Here is a 23963-nt window from a genome sequence, read left to right as displayed (position 1 = left end):
GTCTGCACTTTGTGGGAATCTAATCCACAGTCCTCACTTGGCTGAACATAAAAGCATTAAAACAGGTTTCTTCACCCTCGGCCCACCAGCTGTTTTTGGCCTACAACTCCCATGATCCCTTGCTAGCAGGACCAGTGGTCAAGGATGATGGGAACTGTAGTCTCAAAACATCTGGAGGGCGGAGGTTGAGGAAGCCTGGCATAAAGGATTGCCTTGCTGGTTCAGACGGAAAAGCTCACCTAATCCAACATTCCTCTGCCATCATGGCCTCCCAGAGGCCCCCATTGAGTTCATTATCATAGAATTGTAGAGTTGGAAGGGACACCAAGGGATCACAACTATAGCATCCAATAGCTATGGCCATCCTTCTGCTTGTTTGGTGCTCCAAGGTCTACAGGACCTCAGTATATGGAAGTCAGTGGCTAATAGCCCTTGACAGAACTATCCTCCATTAATTTATCTAAACCCCTTAAAAAACAGAAAGCCATCTACACTTTAGTGGCCATGATCAGCCTGAAGGAGTGACTGAATCAGGACTCTTGCACAGTTACTGTAACTTGCAAATGAACTTTTGGGTGAATGCAAGATCAAAACCTTGATAGGGTTACTGTGGCCCAATTCTGAAATGCGTCGCGTACTAACACAACTCTGCAGGGATTATTTTCGAGAAATACTTTCAATAGGGGAGTTGTGCAACGGCTGGTTATAACCATACACCCAGGAAAACTGGTAGACAGTATTGTTAAAAAACTGCCAAGAATATAGGACAAGTCTTGCTGAAGCACAACCAGCATGGCTTCTACAAGGGTTACATGACGGACTTACATGAATTCTTTGATGGAGTCAACAAGCATATGCATAGGAGCGATCTAGTTGACATTTTGCTTTTAAAAAGTTTTTGACAAAGTACAGTTACCAACTCTAGTTACCAACTTAATTTGTTCTGGAGGTCCATTCTTAACCTGAAACTGTTCTTAACTAGAGGAGTGCTTTCGCTAATGGGGGCCTCTTGCTGCCACTGCGCCACCAGCACACGATTTCCGTTCTCATCCTGGGGCAAAATTCTCAACTTGAGGTAACTCTTCCAGGTCAGCGGAGTTTGTAACCTGAAGTGTTTGTAACCTGAGGCGTTTGTAACTTGAGGTACCACTGTACCTCACCAAAGACTCCTGGCGCCAAGTAAACATAGCAGACATGGGAAAGAAGATGATGACCCCTGGTGAGCTCAGTAACAGGTTGGAAAACAGGAAGCAGAGAATTGGAATAAATGCAAGTTCTCCCAGTGAAGGATGTATGTTTCCGAGCACAATTAAAAGTGTTGTGCTGACCTTTAAAGCCCTAAATGGGATGTGTATACCTGAAGGAGCATGTCCACCCCCATCGTTGTGCCCAGACGCTGAGGTCCAGCGCCAAGGGCCTTCTGGTGGTTCCCACACTGCAAGAAGCAAAGCTACAGGGAACCAGGCAGAGGGCCTTCTCGGTAGTGGTGCCTGCCCTGTGGAACATCCTCCCATCAGATGTCAAACAGATAAATGACTGACTGACTTTTAGAAGACATCTGAAGGCAGCCCTGCACAGGGAAGGTTTTTTTAAATTGTGTTTTCAATATTTTGTTGGGAGCCACCCAGAGTGGCTGAGGCAACGCAGTCAGATGAGTGGCCTATAAAGAATTTTAAAAGAATTTTAAAAACATTACGTAGAAAGTCTCTCAAGGATTGGTATTGGGACCTGTGCTTTTTAACTTGTTGATAATTTAGTTAGGAATGTGGTGGCCAAGCCGGCTGATAGTATCAGATTCATGGTGAAGAGCTCTGAAAAGATCTCTCCAAGCTGACAACAAAATGACAAATGCAATTTGATGTAAACAGGTGATATACATTGGGGCAACAAGTCTAAATTAAACATAAATCCTCATAGAGTCTGAACTGCCAGTGACTGACCAAGAGTGAGACTTTGGGGTCGTAGCGGAAAGTTCAGTGATGTCAATCCAGTGTGTGACAGCTGTGAAAAACATGAATTCTATGCTAGGGATCATTGCAAAAAGAAAAGAAAATTGCCAGTATGGTGATATGACTACAGTGGTACCTCTAGTTGCAGACTTAATGTGTTTTGGGTGCCATTCACACCCTGAAAAGTCCGCAACAAGAATGCGTCTTCTGCGCATGTGCATGGCGCAATTGAGCACGGAGCACACAGATTGCTTCTGCGCATGCATGGGCGAGGAACCCAGAAGTAAACACTTCTGGGTTTGCCGCGTTCATAAGCTGAAAGTCCGTAAGAAGAGCGGAACGAGGTATGACTGTACTCAACTGCACTTAGAATACTGTGTACAATTCTGGGCACCTCGCCTCAAAAAGGATTTTGTAGCGTTGGTAAAGGCTCAGAAAACAGAAACCCAAATGATCAAGAGGATGGAGGAAAACTTTAACAAAACCTAAGCCTGTTTTAGAGACGAGTAAGAGGAGCCTAGGGCTTGCGGATCAGAAGGTCAGCGGTTCAAATCCCTGTGACGGGGTGAGCTCCCGTTGCTCGGTCCCAGCTCCTGCCAACCTAGCAGTTCAAAAGCACGTCAAAGTGCAAGTAGATAAATAGATACCGCTCCAGCGGGAAGGTAAACGGTGTTTCCGTGCGCTGCTCTGGTTCGCCAGAAGCGGCTTAGTCATGCTGGCCACATGACCCGGAAGCTGTACGCCGGCTCCCTCAGCCAGTATAGCGAGATGAGCGCCGCAACCCCTGAGTCGTCCGCGACTGGACCTAATGGTCAGGGGTCCCTTTACCTTTACCTTTAAGAGGAGCCACGATAGAAGTTTGTAAGATGATGCACAGTGCAGAGAAAGTGGATGGAGAACAGAGTTTCTCCTTCTCTCGTGATGCCAGAAAGTACGGACATTAAATGAAGCGGATATTGGCAGATTCGGGACAGACGAAAGACACAGCACAGAGTTAACTGATGGACAAATTCATTGCTAAGGCTGCTAGTCACTGGCTCCTACCTTTTCCTCCCTGCTCTGTCAGAGGCAGTATGCTGGGAATCCCAAGTGGTGAAGCGTTATTACGCTCAGGCCCCGATTCTCATAGGCTTCTCATAGACATCTGGGTTGGCCAATCTGAGAACAGGATGCTGGACTAGAGAAGCCATTGGCCTGATTCAGCAGGGCTCTTCTTAGAATGGACATACACACACACACACACACACCCCGCAAAAAAACCCTCTACAAATAGTGGGAATTTTCTAAACGCCTCTAATTTAACCAAGAGTTTGCCTTCTGGGATACAAAAACTCATACTGCAGAAACAAATAATGGATTCAGACAGAATGCAGCATTTACGGGTAATTGAGAAATGCTGACTTGTTTTTGTTTTTCCCTGTATTTTGGGGACACATCGACAACTGTCCCTTCTCCATCTCATTCAGGATGGCCAAAAAAAGCACCAATTGTACAAAGTGTTTAATTAACCTGTAGAATCAACTGCTACAATAGGTCAAAGGTTAGGTTTCCTATCAGACACTCGATTAAATAACAAACATTTTCATAAAGGTTCACCTACAGAAAGGATAAAAGCTAACCACAAAAATTACTTGGATATAGCAAACAGTCTTCTATGGACAGCTAATTCCAAACTTTCCCCCTTGTGTTACTTTTACAGTTTCGCATCAGGCTACCTCTGTTAGATCTAGATTTGACAGCCCCACTTTCTCTTTAAAGCACAGGGCGGATCGCAACATTTGCCTTTCTTCTCGATAGTTAGCCATCGCAACTACCAGGTTGAAGGAGAGTCCCTAAATTCTCCACTTTTGTGTGTTTCGTTTTCCTTTCCTTTTAAAACAGAGGAGGAGCAGAGGCACAGAGCTGGCGACTCTGCCCACTTGGTCCATGGATGAGCTGGGATTCAAATAATTTCTTCTCCCACCTGGGTAGGGGGAGCGGGGGACCACTGGCTGGATCAGAACAGGCGGGAACACCCCCGTTCGGGACATGACAAAATGGGAACATACAGGGAAACCAATGTGGTGACCACTGCAGCCGTCCTGGACCCCTCCATCTCTGTCCGTCGGGCTGCGATACACTAAAACCAAACAGGACCTGGAATCCGTCAACAAACCTGATTTGAGATTTCTCAGGGCTTGAATAAGGATTATAGGCGGCTAGCTCTCTAAGGAAGCAAGACGGCCTTCCCTTTCATTCGGTGTTGCGTTCATACCTTTCAGTGGTCCACTAATCCGAGCACGTTGCGCTACTTTCAGTCCTCTCCTTGCTTAATTTGGTTTTTCAACTTGTGTGTGCATGCACATGTGTACCTATATAATATATATAAATATAATATATACATACACATGCAAAAAAAACACACACAGATAAACACACCATCTCCACCTTTTACAGCCCACTGTGTGAGCCTCCGATGGTGTCTGCTGCCTTAGTAGCAGGCCACAACAAACCGCTTAGTCTCTTAAAGTGCCACAGCACAAATTTGTCTTCCTAGAACGTGGCTCTTCTGCCGCCAGATGTCCATTTGTCGCAGCCACACTGTGGAGAATGAGCAGCAAAGGGCAGGGGGAAACCCCCGAGGCCTGGATAATGTGCCTTGTTACAGAGGCCTCAAGAGAGCTTCAAACCTATTCAAGCTTACCAAAGAGTCAGCTGTAAAATGGATCCTCTGTAGAAAGCTATGCGATTCCTACCAACTTTTGGGCCCTCCTGACTCAGTGGACAAAAATACAGTGTGATTCAGTGGCTGGGAAAGTGAAGCCCTGAAGCAAAAGGCTACTGAGGTTAATTTGTGACCAGCATTACCTTCCTAAGGGCAGATTCTCCATCACTCAAAGAGTCTTTGCATAGAGACTAGGAGTCTTCTCTTCAAAAGGACCTGCGGCCTGGTTTGTGTAGGTAGTTAGAAGAGCCGCAAAAACGAAAGCTTTCGGCCCAGTGAGCCAAAGCAACAAAACCATCTGAAGGTTCGCTCACAGTTACTGGATATCAATAACTAGTCCTACAGTGCCTTTAATAAAACTAAAACGCAGACTTTGCCAACGTGCTGCCCTCCAGATGTTTTCGGACAGCTTCCACGCGAGTCGCTCAAAACATCTTGAAGGCACCTTAGCAAGAGCTGCAGGACCGTCACATACAATATTCCTAAGAACTCACAATATTCCTGTTTGTTGATACTGAACGTTGACGACCCAGTACATTTTCTGACAGCCCGACAGAACAGCCGCTAGTGCCGACAGCCACATAAATCTGCCTGCTCTTCAACGGTTTATATCCCCAAAGCGGGGATGTTTTCAGAAAAGCACAAAATTTCTCTGGGATTATCGACGTTCGCAATGTAGCCAACCAGATTTTGAGCGTTCATTGTAGCCTATAACCACATACGGGTCTTACCGAAGATCCTATAGACTAAGGCATTGATATCCAGTAGCTGCTATGAGCGGCAAACCTTGCGATGGCGTTTGAAGCCAGACTGGCGCAATCTTTTAAGACGGCTCCTGCGCTCTTTCTTCGAACGACAACAAAAACCCACTAGTTCAGCTTCCCGAGGCACAGAGTTCCCTATCTACCCGCTCCAGCTGCGAGAGCGACCCTGTTAAAAGAGCGGGATGGGGTAGGCGAACAAGGGGTTCTCTCTGTTGTGGATCTTCTCGTGTCTCTTGTGGTGGGAGCTGTGGCTGAAGCACTTGCCGCAGAAGCGGCAGGCGTAGGGCTTCTCGCCGGTGTGGATGCGGTGGTGCTGCACCAGGGTGGACTTGTCGGTGAAGCAATTCCCGCACTCGGAGCACACGTAGGGCTTCTCGCCCGTGTGGATCCGCTGGTGCCGGAAGAGGTTGGAGCTGACGTTGAAGCTCTTCTCGCAGATGTTGCACTTGTAGGGCTTCTCCCCAGTGTGGATGCGCATGTGCTTGATGAGGTCGGCGTTGTGGTTGAAACTGCGCAGGCACTCCGTGCAGGTATTCAGCACCTCTGGCTTCTGCTTTGCCTTGGGCTTCTCGCCGGCCGAGTCCGCGCCGTCCGCCTGAAGGGCGCAAGGCTCCTGCTGCTGCTCCTCAGCCGAGTCCCGCAAGTGCTTTTTCTTGTGGGAGCTGCGGCTGTAGCTCTTGCCGCAGTCGATGCACTCGTAGGGTTTCTCGCCCGTGTGGATCCTCTGGTGCTGCGTCAGGTTGGACTTGTCGTTGAACCGCTTGCCGCAGTCGAGGCAGATGTAGGGCTTCTCCCCCGTGTGGATCCTCTGGTGCCGGTTCAGGCTGGAGCGGACGGCGAAGCTCTTCCCACATTCGGAGCACTTGTGGGGCTTGTCGTCGGGCTGGACCGGCCAGGGATCGATCAGGCTCGAGTTCTGGATGAAGACCTTCCCGCACTCGATGCAAATGTCGGGGATCTCCTCTGTCTGGGTCCCCCGGTGCACCAGGAAGACCTTGCGTTTCTTGATGGTATGGACCGGCTTCACCGGCCACGTCATCGAAGGGATTTTCTTCTCCCGCACTTCCGTTCCACACGCTTGGCTGCGCCCGGGGCTTAAACTCAGCATCTTAAGGAGCTTACGCTTCGTCACCAGCTGTGACCGAGCCTCCTCGGGGCTGAAGTTCTCCTCCATGTGGCTCATAGCGTCGCTTCCTCTCACCTAGCAGAAAACCAAACGTGTTGCTCTTTTAAGGACGGGAGGCAACGCTCACAGCAGCAAAGCATCACCCCTGTTAATCCCACCCTCAGTAATCCAAATGTAAACCCAGAGCAGGTGGTTCCAATATACATTATATGTATCATTTGTATTAAGGCTTGTTTCCTCCATCAGTTCTTAAAATATGGCATAATCAAAGAGTAATGCAGGAACTAACTCTCAACTGCAGGTGGGAAAAACCTACTTTGGCCAATTGCTAGTGACTTCACGGGGGGAGGCAGATCAGGAATTTAGCGAAGGAGATAAACTATAGAACCCCCAAACAGGTTCTGAAGATCATCGTATGCCAACTCCTTGTGTCCAGCTACAGGACAATTGCACAGAAGTATAGAAAAGCTGCAGGTTGTGGCACTGGCTTCGCTGCTCCCTTCCTTTGGAATTCTGAATTCCTTTAAAGCAAATTTCTAGTACTTAGGGCCAGGAAGGAGAGTCACGCTAAATTGGAACCCTCCGCCTCCAACCCCCAAGTCATTTGTGCCATTGAAAAGGCTCAGAAAACTCCTGGAAATGCCACACGAATCGGGGTGCTGTGCAAACCAAAACCATTGCATGCCAGCATCACTCGGCACTTCTGACCCAACTGCCTAGCCTAGCGGGATTACTCCATACAGTGGAGTTGACTGCAATGGCACAAAGGACTCAGGGCGCATTTCGGTGTTGCACGCTCTGCCTTGCGGATCTCTGAAGAGAGGGGGGGAAGACAGCCAGCGGAAGCAGCAGACCCTGGTGCCAGCTTGGGGAAAGAGGCAGGACACAGCTCCCAGGCTGCCAGCTTCTGAATTCGGCTTTAAGCTAAACGCCACACTTCCAGAGCCAGCCTTATTCGTGACATTTTGATTTTGGAATCTTGGGTGGCCCTTGATAGGAGAAAAGGCTTAGCCTGCCCTTAGCTCCACAGAGCGATCTTCCACTACCAACCATCATTTGCATTATTCCTCAACCTTTCCCCAAAGCAGTTAATGTCTCAGTAATCCCAAACACAGGAGAGAGAGAGAGGATGCGTTACTCGGGGCCCCCTCCATATGCTGCCATCTGTTATCGGGGAAGAGACTCCTCAGCACAAAATAAACGCAAACAGCATCATTGTTTGTGAAAGTTGAAGCCATTTATAAACACACACACACACACTGCCCCTGGCACGTGCATGTCATCTTCCAAACTCAAACGGCAGGCAATTCCACCGTTTGCCTGTATTTTGCGCGCGGCTGAGCAGGAACCAGGGTGACCCAAGGGCCACACGACGAGCAATGCGTGGCGAAAGCGCACTCTGCACATGCTCAGGCCTACTCTTGCCCCTCGACTCCCCGCTACCACCGCCACCCCACAGATCAGCCCCCCACCCCACCCCATGCGATTTCGAGCTGCAGCTCACCGTCCGTGCGCCGGTAGCCAGGCCGGAGGCGGCTGCAGGAGAGCGGGCAGTAGGGGGCTGGTTTCCAGCCCAGCGGTCCGGATCAACCCCTCTGTCCGGCCCGCAGCTGCTGCCGCCCGAGGGGGCGCGAGGCGAGAAGCAGACCCGAGCGATCCGGGGGGGCCCCCTATACACACCACGTCGCCCTGCTTTAATGTCTGGGGTGGGGTGGCGGGTTTTGCTCATCCCTACCTTGCGATCAAGGAAGCCAGAGCTCATGCTGGCGGCGGCGGTGGGGGATCGGCAAAGGTGGCGGCGACGGCGGCGGGACCCCCCACCCCCAAACCCCCTGCCCCACCTCGGCCAGAAACGGAGAGGGCGCCTTTTGTGCGGCCAATTCAATGGGCTCCCGGGCTCGGGGCGCGATGGCTGAGAGGTCTGCTCCAGATCCTGCCCGCGCCGGGTGCGCCTCGCCTCTCCCCGCTTCGCCTAAGGCGCCTGCAGGAGCATCGCGGACGGAGGGGTCCCACCCGCGCGCCCCCCCCAGGTGCGGCTGCAGCCGAGCGCGGGCTCCGCGTCCACAATGGAAGAGGCGGAGAGGAGGAGGCGCGGGAGCGAGCAGGAGCAGGAGGAGGCCGCTTCCAGCAGCAGCAGCAGCAGCACCGCCAGCAGCAGCTACCTCTGACCCAGGAAACTCAATGCTGGAAGGCTGACCCGACCAGACAAAGAAAGGAGCCTGGCGCCGGCGATGCCAGAGCCCCCTAGTGGGCGCAGCCTTGGCAGCGATGGTCCGTGGCGCCTTGGTTTGCTTCTCCTCCGAGGGGACTGTTGCGCCACGCTCGTTTTTTTCCTGGCTCTGCGCTCCCTGCAGACATTGTCCCGCAGTAGCTGCTGGGGCGTGAGTGCGCGGCTGCTTTTTGGAGAGGTGAATGCAAGCCTCTCTTTGCGCTCAGCTGCCATCGCGTGGCTTGAGGAAGAAGGCCAAGGACTGGCTGGGATGTGAGCATCCTGAAATGCCGGCGTCTGGATCAGGCCAGTGGTCCATCCATAGTCCGGAACCCTGGCCTCACAAACCAGATGCCAGCAGGAAGCCAAGGAGCTGAACGTGAGCTCAAGACCCCGGGGGTCCCTCAGGGTGCAGATGCAAGTGGCAGCAGGAGGACTCCTGCGCCTCCCACACAACTATTAAGGGTGCCTTCTTTTTCACCTAGTCTCCTTAGCACCAAAGATCTCCTTGCATTCCTCCTCTCCTCCTTCCCACCTTCCGTTCAAGACGCCAGAGGCCTTCAGCTCTGGCTGCTTTCATCACTCCTGATGCTATCTGCTCACACATGATAGAAGCTTATAAGATGACATGCGTGGCGTGGGGAAAGTGGAGAGAGAAATGTTTCTCTCCCTCTCTCATCACACTGGATCTTTTGAACATCCAGTGGCAGGATAGCTCAGCTAGTTAGTGCCTGGTGCTGATAATTCCCAGGTTGCAGGTTCGTTCCCTGAAAGGGACAGCTGGGGGCTGGACTAAGATGATCCTCAGGGTCCCTTCCAAGTTCTACAAGTCTGCAATGTCTATGGCTGGAAGATAAAATAAAGTCCTTCTTCACACAGTGCATAGTTAAACTGCGGAACTCATTGCCACAGGAGGCGGCGAGGGCCGCCAATTTGGATGGCTCCAAAAGAGGATTAGAAAAATTAACAGGAAGAGTGGGCTATCAGTGGTCCGTAAAGGTAAAGGGACCCCTGACCATTAGGTCCAGTCGTGGCCGACTCTGGGGTTGCGGCGCTCATCTCGCTTTATTGGCCGAGGGAGCCCGCGTACAGCTTCCGGATCATGTGGCCAGCATGACTAAGCCGCTTCTGGCGAACCACCGTTTACCTTCCTGCTGGAGCAGTACCTATTTATCTATTTGCACTTTGTGCTTTCGAACTGCTAGGTTGGCAGGAGCAGGGACTGAGCAACGGGAGCTCACCCCGTTGCGGGGATTCGAACCGTTGACCTTCTGATCAGCAAGTCCTAGGCTCTGTGGTTTAACCCACAGTGCCATCAGTGGTCCATACTCTGCCTCAAAGGTCAGAGGCAGCAATGGTTCTGAATACCAGTTGTTGGGAAACCACAGGAAGGGAAAGTGCTCTTGTGCTCAGAACCTGCTTGATGGTTCCGCAAAGGCATCTGGGGAACCACTGTGAAAACCGGGTGCTGGACTAGATGGGCCACTGGGTTCTTATACATTTTTGGCACCTGCCACTCAAATGACAAATTAGCAAGAGGTTGATTGATTCTCTCCACAGGTCAACTTCTCTTATGCCAGGTGATTAAGAAAGCCCAACAGAGACTCCATCTCCTCAGAGTATTGCAAAAGAACGATGTCAATCAACATTTGATTATCTCCTTCTATTGGTCCACTACAGAAAGTGTCCTTTCATACTGCATCACGGTGTGGTACGCTGGTTTGACATCTACTGATAGGAAGTGCCTACAGAGGGTGGTGAATACAGCACAAGATATTATGGGCTGTCCTGTGAATCCGCTGGATGACATTGTGGAAGAACATTGCCTCAGGAGAGTGAGGAAAATTCTCAGGGATGATTCACACCCCGGCCGGCACTTTCTTGATCTCCTGCCCTTAGGCAGAAGATATAGAAGCATGATTATACGCACCAACAGGGTAAAGAACAGCTTCTATCCGTGGGCTGTTAGGCTGCTGAATGAAAAGATAACAACAGGGCAACTGACTTTTGGGTTTGGTGGGTGTGCGTCAGTAAACGAGGGGAATTAAGACTAAGAGAGCTGAGTGGAGGGGTGCTTGTGTAATCTCACTGTATACAAGTTGTACAAGTGACAATAAAGTATTTCAGTTTCAATTCAGACTTTATGTTACTTGCAGAAACGTGTACCAGCAGATGTATGGATGGTGGATACTTGTGACAGGGCCTTTTCAGTAGTGGCACACTCAAAATCTAAACAGCATCTCAATAAAGGTGTGATTGGTTGCTTTGTCAGTGAACAGTGTGCACTTTAGTGTTTTTAAGGACTTTGCCATTTATTTATTTTCCTTTTGTATAGCTGCCAGGTGCCTTGAATACAACAGATCTGGGATGGGGAACCTGGTAGTCCTCGAATATGGCCCAGTGGTCAGGGATGATGGGAGGTAGAGTCCAGCAACTTTCAGAGGCCACACATTCTCCTACCCTGGTGAAGAAAGTGGGGAATGAATGAATGCCACATTGGGAGGTTTTGAATGGAAGAGCAATATTGGAACAGGCCAATTGTCCACTAAAAATTGCCTTCCCTCAGGGCCCCTGGTCCCTTTTATTCCTCAAGAGGATTCCAAAAACAAAGGAGTGTTTACTGAATCTGTCCACTGCAAGTTTACTGTCCCAATGGGCTGAGGCTTCCACTGTAGGTTTTGAATTCTTCACAGGCCGAGAATTTCACAAGACATGTAGTTGCAGGTACAGTACCTTTTACATGAGGCTTGTTTTGAAAATCAAACTTATAATGGCTCCCCACACACACACTCAAAATCATGCTCTCTCATTCCCCTGTGGGGAGAAAAGCAACTGGATGTGGTTTTGAGTGTAAAACTCTTAAGAGCAAATTACAATTTCTAGGTTTATCCAGAAACTTTCTGCTTTCCCTGGGCCAGGCAAAATCCACTCTTGTTTGTTAGATTAAGGAAGGTTTGTCCCCCACTCTGTCCCAAGCCAACCATGTTAGATACTTGGAGAATTTAACTATCCCCATAGTTTTCCCCTCACAAAACTACAACTCCCAGCCTTCTTAAACTATCGTTCCCAGGAACCTTTGGAGGCAAGAATGTGTATGGGGAGGAATTCAATACGAATAATAATAATAATAATAATAATAATAATAATAATAATTTATTACTTCTACCCCACCCATCCGGCTGGGTTTCCCAGCCACTCTGGGCGGCTTCCAACAAAAGATTTAAAATACATTAAAACATCAGTCATTGAAAACTTCCCTAAAGATTCTGATTTTCTTTTCGCCTGCACATTTCTGCTTGTCTGACAGGGGCACTCCTCATCTTGCATATAGGTCTAATGGTTATCCTGACCCCGCAGAGCATATTTGTGTGAGGTGCGGAGATGCATGGAGGGAAGCCCCACTGTCTAACCGTGTGCCCTTGCATTGGCTTCAACTGGCACACCAAGCTAGCTGAATCCAGGCCATGATGTGCCTAGGCCTCATGACTTGGTCAACATCGTTATTCAGTCACTTCCTTCAGCAACTGCAACTGGGATTTCCTGGCACCCTGCCTCCTATCAGGAAGTAGCAATACACACAGTGTGTATTGCCAATGTGGTGTAGTGGTTAAGAGCAGAAGACTCGTAATCTGGTGAACCGGGTTCGCGTCTCCGCTCCTCCACATGCAGCTGCTGAGTGACCTTGGGCTAGTAATAATAATAATAATAATAATAATAATAATAATAATAATAATAATAATTTATTATTTATACCCCGCCCATCTGGCTGGGCCTCCCCAGCCACTCTGGGCGGCTTCCATAGAAACCAAAAATACAGTAAAATATCACACGTTAAAAACTTCCCTGAACAGGGCTGCCTTAAGATGTCTTCTGAATGTCAGGTAGTTGTTTTATCGCTTTGACATCTGCTGGAAGGGCGTTCCACAAGGCGGGCGCCACTACCGAGAAGGCCCTCTGCCTGGTTCCCTGTAGCTTTGCTTCTCGCAATGAGGGAACCGCCAGAAGGCCCTCAGCACTGGACCTCAGCGTCCGGGCAGAATGATGGGGGTGGAGACACTCCTTCAGGTATACTGGACCGAGTAACACTTCTCTGAAGTCTCTCAGCCCCACTCACTTCACAGAGTGTTTGTTGTGGGGGAAGAAGGGAAACACAAAAAGGCACAAGTCTTCTCCATCTTCTGCATATACCAGCACCTTCAGATATTTAAAGACAACTATCAGGTATCCCCTCAATCTCCTCCAAGCTGCACTTCCGCAGCTCTTTCAACCCTTTGTCATAGAACTTGGTCTCCAGACCTCTCTCCTAATTCTGGTCAACCTCTTCTGGACCACACTCTAGCTTGTCAATATCCAGAGTGAAAGATGAATGGAGTTCAACAAGTCGCAAAAAGTATGACAAGGACATTCTCCAAGGATCAAAAGTTTGTTTATTTTTTTAAATACCTATTCGATTTATGATGAAACCTAAAGCTCCTCACCATAGTTTCTTAGAAATCTGAGCTAGATTGGAAAATAAACCAACTCCATGTATTTTACAGTTCTTGGAGTTTTTTTTAAGTTTCCACCTTCTAATAAATAAGCATACTCATGGAGAAAACAGCTCAGAGGAAATTTGTCCGACGCATAGTATTGGTTACCGAAAGTAAGGGCCCATTTGCACTATACATTTAAAGCATCGGCATACCATTTGCAGCAGTCATGGTTTCCTCTAAAGTTCCTGGGAGTGCTAGTTTGTTCAGGGTGCTGAGACCCCCCTCCCCCTCACAGCGCTACAATTCCCAGAGGTTTATGGGCCAATCTCCCTTCCTAGGGAGCGTTGGGACCTGCAGCTCTGTGAAGGGAATGGGGGGGGGTCTCCTTTTTAAAAAACAGTTTCATACTTCCTTCATAATTTTAAAGAAATTATTTCATTGTGTCAAACGGCTGATTCATAGCAGTCTCTGAATCTAAAACGTACAGCTAAATTTTAAAACACCAAAGGGCGGCGGGGGGGGGGGGTCTTGTTGATTTTCTGACAGCTGGTCTAAAACCCAAAATGCATCAGGCCATTTTTTTATTTTTATTTTTTATGCTGCATGGAGAATGCCAACTGCTTGGTTGCTACATATGGGCACAAGGCATGAACCCCAAAAAGGTCAAAGGTAATTTATTGGAAATTTTACGCCACAGAAGGGTCTCTTCTTATAGAAATTCCTATATGAATGCCTGAGTATAACATATAAGCACCGGCTAATTGTGGAGGAATGAGAAATGGTTAAAGAAAACCATTGATCAGGCCTGGTGGAAAAAACAAAAAAAAAATACATGCCTGCCATAGAGTTTACCATGAGCGGCAACTCCACTGAGGAGGCAAAACAACAGAACTGTAGTTTCCCACGCAAAAATGGTCAAGCCTCCCTCCACAGCGCCACCTTGTGGTCCCTGTGAGTATACCACTAACACCGCCCACTGTTCATTCACAGCCCTCGTACTTGATGGCAGTGTTTGCACCCAAGGGTCTATACTCCAGTACATTAAAACAGAAGGTGGAATACAAGTCTTAAGAAACAAAGATTTGTAGACAGGGCAGTAGAATAGTTTTTTAAAAAAAAAACAATTCTTCAAGTTTAAAGCCTACAGACAACATTACTTTCTAGCCACTTGTCCTTTGGGGATGCTGAATTGCAAAGCACGGCTGCAGATGGAGCGCAGGGGATCTGCTTGCAAGAACCCTGCAGTACTTCCAGCAGGGATAAGGAAGATGTGGCTCCCCCAGATGTTTCTGGCCTCACCTCCCATCACCCCTGACACTTGGCCATGTTGGCTGGGGCTGATGGGAGTCTGAGCCCAACAATATTGGGTGTCCCATCCATGACTCCTGCAGCTTCAGTCAGCCTAAAACAGGGGAAGTAATCCACCGTGCATTCTTCCTATTTTCACTTTTCATCAAGGCTCACTGTTTCCAGGCTCAGTTCAAAGTGCTGGTTTTGACCTCTAAAGCTCATGTCCCCTATATCTAAAGGACCTCCTTTCCTATATGAACCTGCCCAGACCCTGAGATCATAATCTGAGGTTATTCTGCACATCATTTCCAAGGGACGTCCAGAGGATGGCGATGAGAGAACGGGCCGTCTTAGTGCCAACCTTGCTATCGTTTCAGCAGCAGGTAAGAGGATTTTTGTTTTCCCAGACATTTGGGCCAAGCCGATGATATCAAGATGCCCTATTTGTTAAATCTGCTTCTAATTACATTTATCGTGTGATTTTATCGCGGCACTTTTTACTAGGTTGTAAATCACTTGACAGTGATAAAAGGACGCGGGTGGCGCAGTGGGTTAAACCACAGAGCCTAGGACTTGCCGATCGGAAGGTCGGCAGTTCGAATCCCTGCGACGGGGTGAGCTCCCGTTGCTCAGTCCCAGCTCCGGCCAACCTAGCAGTTCGAAAGCACAAAGTGCAAGTAGATAAATAGGTACCGCTCCAGCATGAAGGTAAACGGTGTTTCCATGTGCTGCTCTGGTTCGCCAGAAGCAGCTTAGTCATGCTGGCCACATGACCCGGAAGCTGTCTGCGGACAAACGCTGGCTCCCTCGGCCAATGAAGCGAGATGAGCGCCGCAACCCCAGAGTCGGTCACGACTGGACCTATCGGTCAGGGGTCCCTTTACCTTTACCTTAAATCACTTTGGGGCTTTTTGTAAGAGGGCCACAATACGTAAAATTTAATAAACCTAACGCTAAACCAAGTGGCAATGTAAAAACTGAGACCACCGCTAACTACTGATTGTCTGCAAAGAATCTCAGAGGCCCAACACCAGAAACTTAATCAGCAGCACAAGGGAAGCTAAATCTATTAATGAGCATCCTCTGCTTGTTGTTTTTATGCACATTGTGTTAATTGCATGCAAATTAAATATGCAGAGAGACAAAGTTCCTCCAGCCCTATTATACCCTGCTGGCATGTTCACTGGAGCTGGAAAAACTGTCCAACTACGCTTTTGAAGAAAGGGGGTGGCGAAATAACTGAGGTATGGTGCATATTTGTGGAAAGGACACTAGTGGGAACCAGGAGACAAGATACTACTAACCCGTACACTGTAGCGCTCTATTCTGTGGAGAGCAAAAGGGTCGGCTTCACCACACCTGATTGCCTTTGAATGACAAACATTTATAAAATATGACTTACAGAAAGGTAATGCAGAGCACACAATGTCCTGATAGAACTAATGATATTCTCCAAAGAACAGGTAGATCAAAACCTTGCCTTTTCAGGGAAGCTTTCCAGATTACGGTTTCAGTCCTCCTCATCGGGTGAGTAAGTTTTGGATTGGTTGGGATCAAAGGACCCCCTCCCTACTTTGAAAACTACACAAAGTGGCAAGAAAAAACGGGCGCAGCCATTTCAAAGTCTGAAAAGCAGAATCACAGTCACTCTAAGAAGAGCTGTTCTTTTTAATGTATATAGCAGGGAGCTTTTGAGCTTAGCCAAAAGCAGCAAAGGCTTCAGGAGATGTTCACTGTAAGAGCTCTGTTTTTTAAGTGAGGCTGTTTCACCCAGTGGCGTAGCATGGGTTGTCAGCACCCGGGGCAAGGCAAGTAATTTGCACCCCCTAACCCGTGGATTTGCGCCCCCTAACCCTAAGCCCCAGATGTTGTGCCCGGTGCGGCCGGGCCCCCCCTGCACCCCCCACGCTACGCCACTGGTTTCACCGCCAGAACCGGTTCTGGAGGAAAACGTCGGGAGAATCAGTGCTGAGACCAAGAGTTGATCTATGTCCGGCAAACTCACGCCAAACAGACTGGACCACTTCAGACTGCAGGTGGTGGGGGTTTGTCACATTTTTGCATACTCTCCCACATTCCTTTGAAACCCTTCCATTTGCAGAAAACTAGCACATCAGAGGAAAAGGTTGCCGCTGATACTCTGGCCAAAATGCACAGGCTCCACCTCCACTCTCAGAGAGGCCTCTGAATAATAGCTGCTGGGGAACCCAGGTTGGGAGAGTGGCTGTTAATCTCAAGTCCTGTTTGCTCACAGGCATCTGGCGGAACGCAGTGAGAACAGGACACTGGACTAGATGGGCCATTGGCCTGATCCAGCAACCTCGCCTTGTGCTCCTAATGTGCTTTTTTTTAATAATAAAGAACTAGCAAGGTGTTTGATCAATGGGGAGGTCTTTAAAATACGACACCCCACTCCCACTTGCAGTCTGGAGCAGAGCCATCAAGAAAAATCACTGCCATATGCTTTTGCCATTTAGCCCAGATATGTCCCCTTTGGGATGGAAGGCAGTGGTACCTCGGGTTAAGAACTTAATTCGTTCTGGAGGTCCGTTCTTCACCTGAAACTGTTCTTAACCTGAAGAACCACTTTAGCTAATGGGGCCTCCTGCTGCTGCTGCCGCGCCGCCGGAGCACAATTTCTGTTCTCATCCTGAAGCAAAGTTCTTAACCCGAGGTACTATTTCTGGGTTAGCGGAGTCTGTAACCTGAAGTGTCTGTATCCCGAAGTGTCTGTAACCCGAGGTACCACTGTATCTAGATCTCAAGATCCGAAAATCACCAGCTGATGTGCTAGTAAGCTGGCAATTGGTGAGATGTCCAGCGGGCTCCCCTCCCCTTCCGTCCCATTCCCACCCCACCAGGCTTTTTCGCCTGCTAGCTTCCAAAGGGGCTTGTGTGCTTCTGAAAAAGACTCCCCAGCAGGGAACCCCCTTCCCCCCCCCTAAGACAGAGCTTTCCAAACTTTCAACGTCGGCGACACGCTTTCCAGATGGGCGTCATTTCACGACATGGCAATTCAGTCCCACTAGCAAACCGGAAGTTAAACGGACCTGATTTCCATCCCCGGGAGGAGCGTTCACGGCGACACGCCTGGACACCATGGCTGACACACTGAACGTGCCGCGACACGCAGTTTGGAACGCTCTGCTCTCCGGCAACCTGCTAGCTCAGCGGGGCCGAGTAGGCCAGTATGGGGTAGTCCGCCTTGTGGATCTTCTCGTGTCTCTTGTGGTGGGAGCTGTGGCTGAAGCTCTTGCCGCAAAACCGGCAGGAGTACGGTTTCTCCCCGGTGTGGATCCTCTGGTGCTGCACCAAGGTCGATTTGTCGGTGAACCTCTTCCCACAGCTGGAGCACACATAGGGCTTCTCGCCCGTGTGGATCCGCTGGTGCCGGAAGAGGTTGGAGCTGACGCTGAAGCTCTTCTCGCAGACGCTGCACTGGTAGGGCTTCTCGCCGGTGTGGATGCGCATATGTTTGATGAGGTCGGCGTTCTGGCTGAAGCTCTGCCAGCACTCGGTGCAGGTGTTCAGCACCTCCACCTTCCTCCTGGGCTTGGGCTTGGCACTGGCCGCGCAGGCCCCGTCCGCCTGTGCGGCGGCGCCCCCCTTGCCCAGCTTCTTCCCCGGCGGGTGACGCAGGTGGTGCTTTTTGTGGGAGCTGCGGCTGAAGCTCTTGCCGCAGTCGATGCATTTGTAGGGCTTTTCGCCCGTGTGGATCCTCTGGTGCTGTGTCAGGTTGGACTTGTCGTTGAACCGCTTGCCGCACTCGCCGCACTTGTAGGGCTTCTCGCCCGTGTGGATCCGCTGGTGCCGGTTGAGGCTGGAGCTCACCCCGAAGCTTTTCCCGCAGTCGGGGCATTTGTACGGCTTCTCGTCGGAGTGCGTGCGCCGGTGGTTGACCAGGCTGGAGTTCTGGCTGAAGGTCTTCCCGCACTCGATGCAGATGTTGGGCTTCTCCTCCGCCGGAGCGCCCTGCTGGCACACCACAAAGTCCTTGCGTTTGCGGATGCCTTGGACGGCTTTCGCGGCGGGGCGGGCGCGAGGCATCGCCTCTTCCCCTCCTCTAGTCTTGCTGTTGCTCTCACGGGGCTGGCTGCACTCGGGATTGGGGGTCAGCATCTTGCAGGGCTTTCAGAGGAACAGGCTTTGCAAAACACCTTCCATGGCACTGTATCCTCCTCTGCACGACTCCCTGTACCTGCAGAAGCATCATAATAAAAGATCAGTCAGAGTCACTTACGTTGAATGCTCATGTTATGCATATTGACACAGATTTGGAGAGCTTCTCTACTCGTGCCCAGATCGGTATGGGAGCTGCTCCACCGAGATGTGGGAAGAGTCAAATCAGGTGGGTTTTCCCTAAACGGCCTCGGTCCTGTATACCTGAAGGAGCGTCTCCACCCCCATCGCTCTGTCCGGACATTGAGGTCCAGCTCTAAGGGCCTTCTGGCGGTTCCCTCATTGCGAGAAGTGAGGCTACAGGGAACCAGGCAGAGGGCCTTCTCGGTAGTGGCGCCCACCCTGTGGAACACCCTCCCATCAGATGTGAAGGAAATAAGCAGCTCTCCTATCTTTAAAACACATCTGAAGGCAGCCTGTTTAGGGATGTTTTTAACACTCAATTGGAAGCTGCCCAGAGTGGCTGGGGAAACTCAGCCAGATGGGCGGGGTATAAATAAATTATTAATAATAATAATTAAAAAAATTAAATTTATATACTGCCCTTCACTTGAAAGATCTCAGGATAGTTCAAAAGATAAAAATACAGGGTAAAAGCATAAAATAAAAACAAAACAGTAAAAAAAATTAAATCATTCATTCATTTTAAAAAAATGAATTGTTTCTAACTGTTTCGTACTGGCAATTTTATCGTTTTGTTCTTTCTGCAAACCACGCTGAAGTTTTATTACCTTCAAGCGGCGGAAAAATAAATGCTCCAATAATAAAACTAAACATACTCAGACTTGCAGCATGAAATGCATACATGAGTTCATTCATAGGAAGCCAGATGAATGACTTTTCTATTCCAGTTATTCTAAGCCAGAATAACTACTGCACCCTAGTCCTATTCCAGGAGTTATGCTCACAAATAAGTCAACAACACAAGGAAGGTGCAGGAGTTACCCTGAGTAGCCATAGTTCTGACACTATGCATGCTGATTAACCCCTTTCTCCCCAGCATCCATGCACAAAGCACAACATCTGCAGGGCTTTGACACATGCAGATGTTTGCATACTGCGAATACCAGAAGGTGGAATGCCTTGATGCGCACAGCGTCCACGGCAAGGGGGCTATTCTGTACCTAAAGGTAAAGGGACCCCTGACCATTAGGTCCAGTCGTGACCGACTCTGGGGTTGCGGCGCTCATCTCGCTATATTGGCCGAGGGAGCCAGCGTACAGCTTCCGGGTCATGTGGCCAGCATGACTAAGCCGCTTCTGGCGAACCAGAGCAGCACACGGAAACGCCGTTTACCTTCCCACCAGAGCAGTACCTATTTATCTACTTGCATTGGCATGCTTTCAAACTGCTAGGTGGGCAGGAGCTGGGACCGAGTAACGGGAGCTCACCCCATTGTGGGGATTCAAACTGCCGACCTTCCGATCACCAAGTCCTAGGCTCTGTGGTTTAACCCACAGCGCCACCCGCGTCCCTTCAATCTGTACCTACCCGTGAGTATAATGCCTGAACACGGCTCCAGATTCCTTTACCAATTTTTCTATCCTTCCTTTCATCCAGTAACAATCCCAGGGTGAGTTGTGTAGAAAACCACCAAACAATACAATTCACAAAACAATGAGAGCAGGCGGAAATATCGGAATTGACACAAACGCACCACTCAGGATTCCAAAACCGCCTTGAAAGAAACCTGCAGGCAGTATCACAACTTAAGAATTCAGCTTATTGTTTCAGTAAGCTCCTTACTGAACATGGGTAAAGTGGGAATGTTTTCAGGTTGGGACCACAATGCAAAGTCAGCCCAAAGTCAGTACCTGAGAGGGGCGGGCCTTCAATAAATGGAGGGTGGGCACTCCTCCAGGGAAGGCCACCTGAGGCATCTCCTCCCATAATGGGACTAGAAGACCACCCCTGAAGAGGGTATGAAGAGGGAGGCTGGTACAGTGGTACCTCAGGTTAAGTACTTAATTCGTTCTGGAGGTCCGTTCTTAACCTGAAACTGTCCTTAATTTGAAGCACCAGTTTAGCTAATGGGGCCTCCTGCTGCCACTGCGCCGCCGCTGCATGATTTCTGTTCTCATCCTGAAGCAAAGTTCTTAACCTGAGGTACTATTTCTGGGTTAGCGGAGTCTGTAACCTGAAGCGTATGTAACCTGAAGCCTATGTAACCCAAGATACCACTGTATAGGGAGAGTTGTTTCTTCAAGTACTAGGATCCCGACTAAACATCAGAAATAACTTTCTGACGCGACAGTGAAGCGGTCTCCCCACCCCCCTCCTTCCTTGGAGGATTTTAAGCAGAGGTTGGATAGACATCTGTCATGGATGCTTTAGCTGATTTTCCTGGATGGCAAGGGGTTGCAATAGATGACCCTCGGGCTCCCTTCCAACTCCACAATTCTATGAAACCACCTCGACAGCATATGTCCCAAGGGGCCACTAGGCTTATCTGCGCCACATTTGCCAAGCCTGTGCAGACAAGCAGAGAATCGCGATCAAGCACGCTGATCTGGCCGTCGAGTCTCTTCTTTTTAAAAGACGACGTGCGCAAAATCGCACTGCGATGTTGAAAGCAAGCGTGACCTGGGCGCGAGGCCCTCGGATGGAGACTTGAATTCGGAGTGGACTCCACTTTCCAAGCTAGCCGCCCCCCTCGCTGCATCGACTCCGGCGTTTGTCCCCCTTCCTTCTCCCCCCCCCCACCCGCTGACACCCCTTTTTAACCCACCCGCGCACCCACTGCCGTGGCCGCTAACCTGCCAGTGGGCGATTCTCCCTCCTTGGGTGCCCAAGTCAAAGGGGGTCCGGAGTGGCAGCAGTGGGGGTCACAGGCGCGGGAGCCCCCTCGGAGGGAGGCTCCCCGGCTTGCCTCCACCGCACGGGTGGGGGTCACCCCCCAGCGCCCACCAGGCGCGGCTCTGGGGGTCCCCGGGTGGCTTCCCCGGAGCGCGGCGTGCGCAAAAGGCACCTTCCCTCTCCAAAAGGCGCACCGACTTCTCCGGGCTCGCAATGGAGGAAGCAGCTGTAGACCCTGACCTAGGAAGCGCAACCCAGGTCTGAGCCGACGAGGAGAGCCGAGCAGCCGCCGCAAGAGCCCTCTGGCGGCCGCAGAGCAAGCAGCCACCTCCGCCCGTCTGTGCGTCCCCGTCGGGCCGCCTCCGCCTCCGCTTCCTCCACCGCCTCCACTCCGCCCGTTCCCGGTTTAATTTCTAAAATTAGAGGCCTGGAGCTCGAGCTTTGCTAATCCCAGAAGAGAGGGCGCCTAAGGCATGCGGGGGCGGGAATGGCGCTCTTGGCATGCTCAAGGGAAACGTTTTGCAGACTCTCCAAGTGTGGACAGTCCCGGATTTACAGAAGCCATTCCTGCTTTCTGATTTGATTCTGGAACGTCCCACTTTTCCTCTGGGCGTCCCTATTTTCATCGGAGAAATGTAGGAGGGCATGGTAGGACGTCCCTATTTTCATGGAGAAATGTTGGAGGGTACGGGCTCCTGGCTGGAGGAAAAAGCAGGAGCTGTCACTCAGCCCAGAATCTCATGAGAGTCTGGCCTTCGAAGAAAATGACAGAAAATTCTCTTCCCATGACATACGTTCACAGTCCCCCAATTCACGTCTTCCACTATGCTCCTGTGTACTCTGTCCTTACCATGCTGGAGAAACGGAGGATATCCTGTCCGTTTGTCCTTTCTCACTTTTGACAAAACATTTTTTTAAAAAATCTTTATTGTTCATTAATAATAATAATAATAATTTTTTTGTACCCCGCCCATCTGACTGGGTTTCCCCAGTCACTGTGGGCGGCTTCCAACAAAGATTAAAAATACATCAAAATGTCACACATTAAAAACTTCCCTGAACTTCCCTTCAGATGTTTTCTAAATTTCTACTAATTTATAGTAGTAAATGTTGGTATCAGAACCGAAAACATAAATGTTTTGAAATCCCCGCTTTCAAGCGCTTGCGCCTGAGAATACAACCCTATTCTGGAAAACAAAACAGTGCTTTACAAAACAAAAGACAGATCACAAAAAACGTAGCTGAGAAACTTTGCAGCCTTTGAAGCAGCAAGTTGCTGGTGGAGGGGGGCAGTAAAAACAAAAAGTAGAAGAATTTGGAATAACCAGATTTCCAAATTTTTTTCCTTCACCTCTGCTGAAGGCTTCTTTTAAAACTCTGAGCTAAAGCGAAATAAGGTGGCATCAATAGAATCTAATCCCCTCTTAAAGGCAGCCGGAAGGGCAAAAGGGACTTGCATTGCTCCAAATATAACCTTATCCACCCACTGCAGCCATCTCTGGGTCAATTTGGACTGTTGTGTTTTTAGCAGGAACAGCACATATGAGAGCACTCCTGCCTCTGCTCACCCAACTGAAAACGCAGCATGCAAATCAGTCGCACACAAATTTTACCCCGTACTGGGAGAGCAAGGAAAAACAGAAAAATGGAGGCAAATAATGAGGCCACAAATGAATGAATGTTATCTTGAGGTTTAATGTTACAGGGGTGGGGGGGTGGGAGAAGAGTACAGTGGTACCTTGGGTTACAGATGCTTCAGGTTACATACACTTCAGGTTACAGACTCCACTAAACCAGAAATAGTACCTCAGGTTAAGAACTTTACCTCAGGATGAGAACAGAAATCGTGCTCCGGCGGCAAGGCAGCAGCAGCAGGAGGCCCCATTAGTTAAAGTGGTACCTCAGGTTAAGAACTGTTTCAGGTTAAGAACGGACCTCCAGAACAAATTAAGTTCTTAACCACTGTAGTGGTACCTCAGGTTAAGTACTTAATTCGTTCCGGAGGTCCGTTCTTAAGCTGAAACGGTTCTTAACCTGAAGCACCACTTTAGCTAATGGGGCATCCTGCTGCTGCTGCGCCGCTGCTGCACGATTTCTGACCTCATCCTGAAGCAAAGTTCTTAACCCGAGGTACTATTTCTGGGTTAGCGGAGTCTATAAACTGAAGCGTATGTAACCTGAAGCGTATGTAACCTGAGGTACCACTGTATTCTTGTCTGAGCCACGTCTCTCCTGGGACGGCAGCGTGGGGCTTGCGTCTGCCAGGTGGACTCCGTGGGTGGCTTGCCATGGCAGATCACCCTGCCCCTGTGGGCGGATTGCCGCTCTGGGTGCCAGAGCAAGTAGCTACGTCACTGCCTACGCCCATGCTGGTAGGGTTGCCATATGTCCTGTTTTTCTAAGACATGGCGTATCCATCATAAAAAGTACAGATACAGTAGGCTGAAGGGCAAAGAGCTGAGCCCTCCAATATG

At 49.7% G+C, this 23963-nt stretch overlaps 2 protein-coding genes and 2 long non-coding RNA genes across 5 annotated transcripts in view; 1 reads left to right on the top strand and 3 right to left on the bottom strand.

Annotated features, from left to right (window-relative positions):
• Nucleotides 1–333: 333 nt before the first annotated feature.
• LOC309365374 lies at nt 334–3195 on the top strand. The gene is made up of 2 exons (XR_014166071.1): nt 334–2442; nt 2832–3195. It is a non-coding gene; the product is annotated as an uncharacterized lncRNA (long non-coding RNA).
• Nucleotides 3196–3224: 29 nt separating this feature from the next.
• LOC309364924 (uncharacterized protein) lies at nt 3225–8689 on the bottom strand. Of its 2 annotated transcripts, none has more exons than XM_081902938.1 (2): nt 8048–8689; nt 3225–6618 (listed from the first exon to the last, which is right to left on the bottom strand). In XM_081902938.1, the coding sequence occupies exons 1-2, from the start codon at nt 8303–8305 to the stop codon at nt 5587–5589; spliced, it is 1290 nt and encodes a 429-aa protein (XP_081759064.1). In that variant the 5' UTR covers nt 8306–8689; the 3' UTR covers nt 3225–5586. The 2 variants fall into 2 exon arrangements, with proteins under 2 accessions (XP_081759064.1, XP_081759065.1); XM_081902939.1 differs by having other exon boundaries at nt 8279–8687.
• Nucleotides 8690–13039: 4350 nt separating this feature from the next.
• Nucleotides 13040–23963, bottom strand: part of LOC309365337 — a 51034-nt gene continuing 40110 nt past the window's right edge. Inside the window, exon 2 of the long non-coding RNA XR_014166027.1 lies at nt 13040–15164. This is a non-coding gene — a long non-coding RNA (uncharacterized lncRNA). The remainder of the gene's footprint in view (nt 15165–23963) is intronic.
• Nucleotides 15878–21703, bottom strand: LOC309365051 (uncharacterized protein). The gene is made up of 3 exons (XM_081903175.1): nt 21450–21703; nt 16432–18712; nt 15878–16275 (listed from the first exon to the last, which is right to left on the bottom strand). Exon 2 carries the CDS (start codon nt 18631–18633, stop codon nt 17677–17679), a length of 957 nt encoding a protein of 318 aa, XP_081759301.1. The 5' UTR covers nt 18634–18712; nt 21450–21703; the 3' UTR covers nt 15878–16275; nt 16432–17676.

This window comes from Podarcis melisellensis (genome assembly GCF_964234715.1).
Source record: "Podarcis melisellensis genome assembly, chromosome: 2".
NCBI classification, from domain to species: domain Eukaryota; kingdom Metazoa; phylum Chordata; class Lepidosauria; order Squamata; family Lacertidae; genus Podarcis; species Podarcis melisellensis.
The sequence above is the reverse complement of the archived record's forward strand: the minus strand, read 5'-3'. Positions and strand labels throughout refer to the sequence as shown.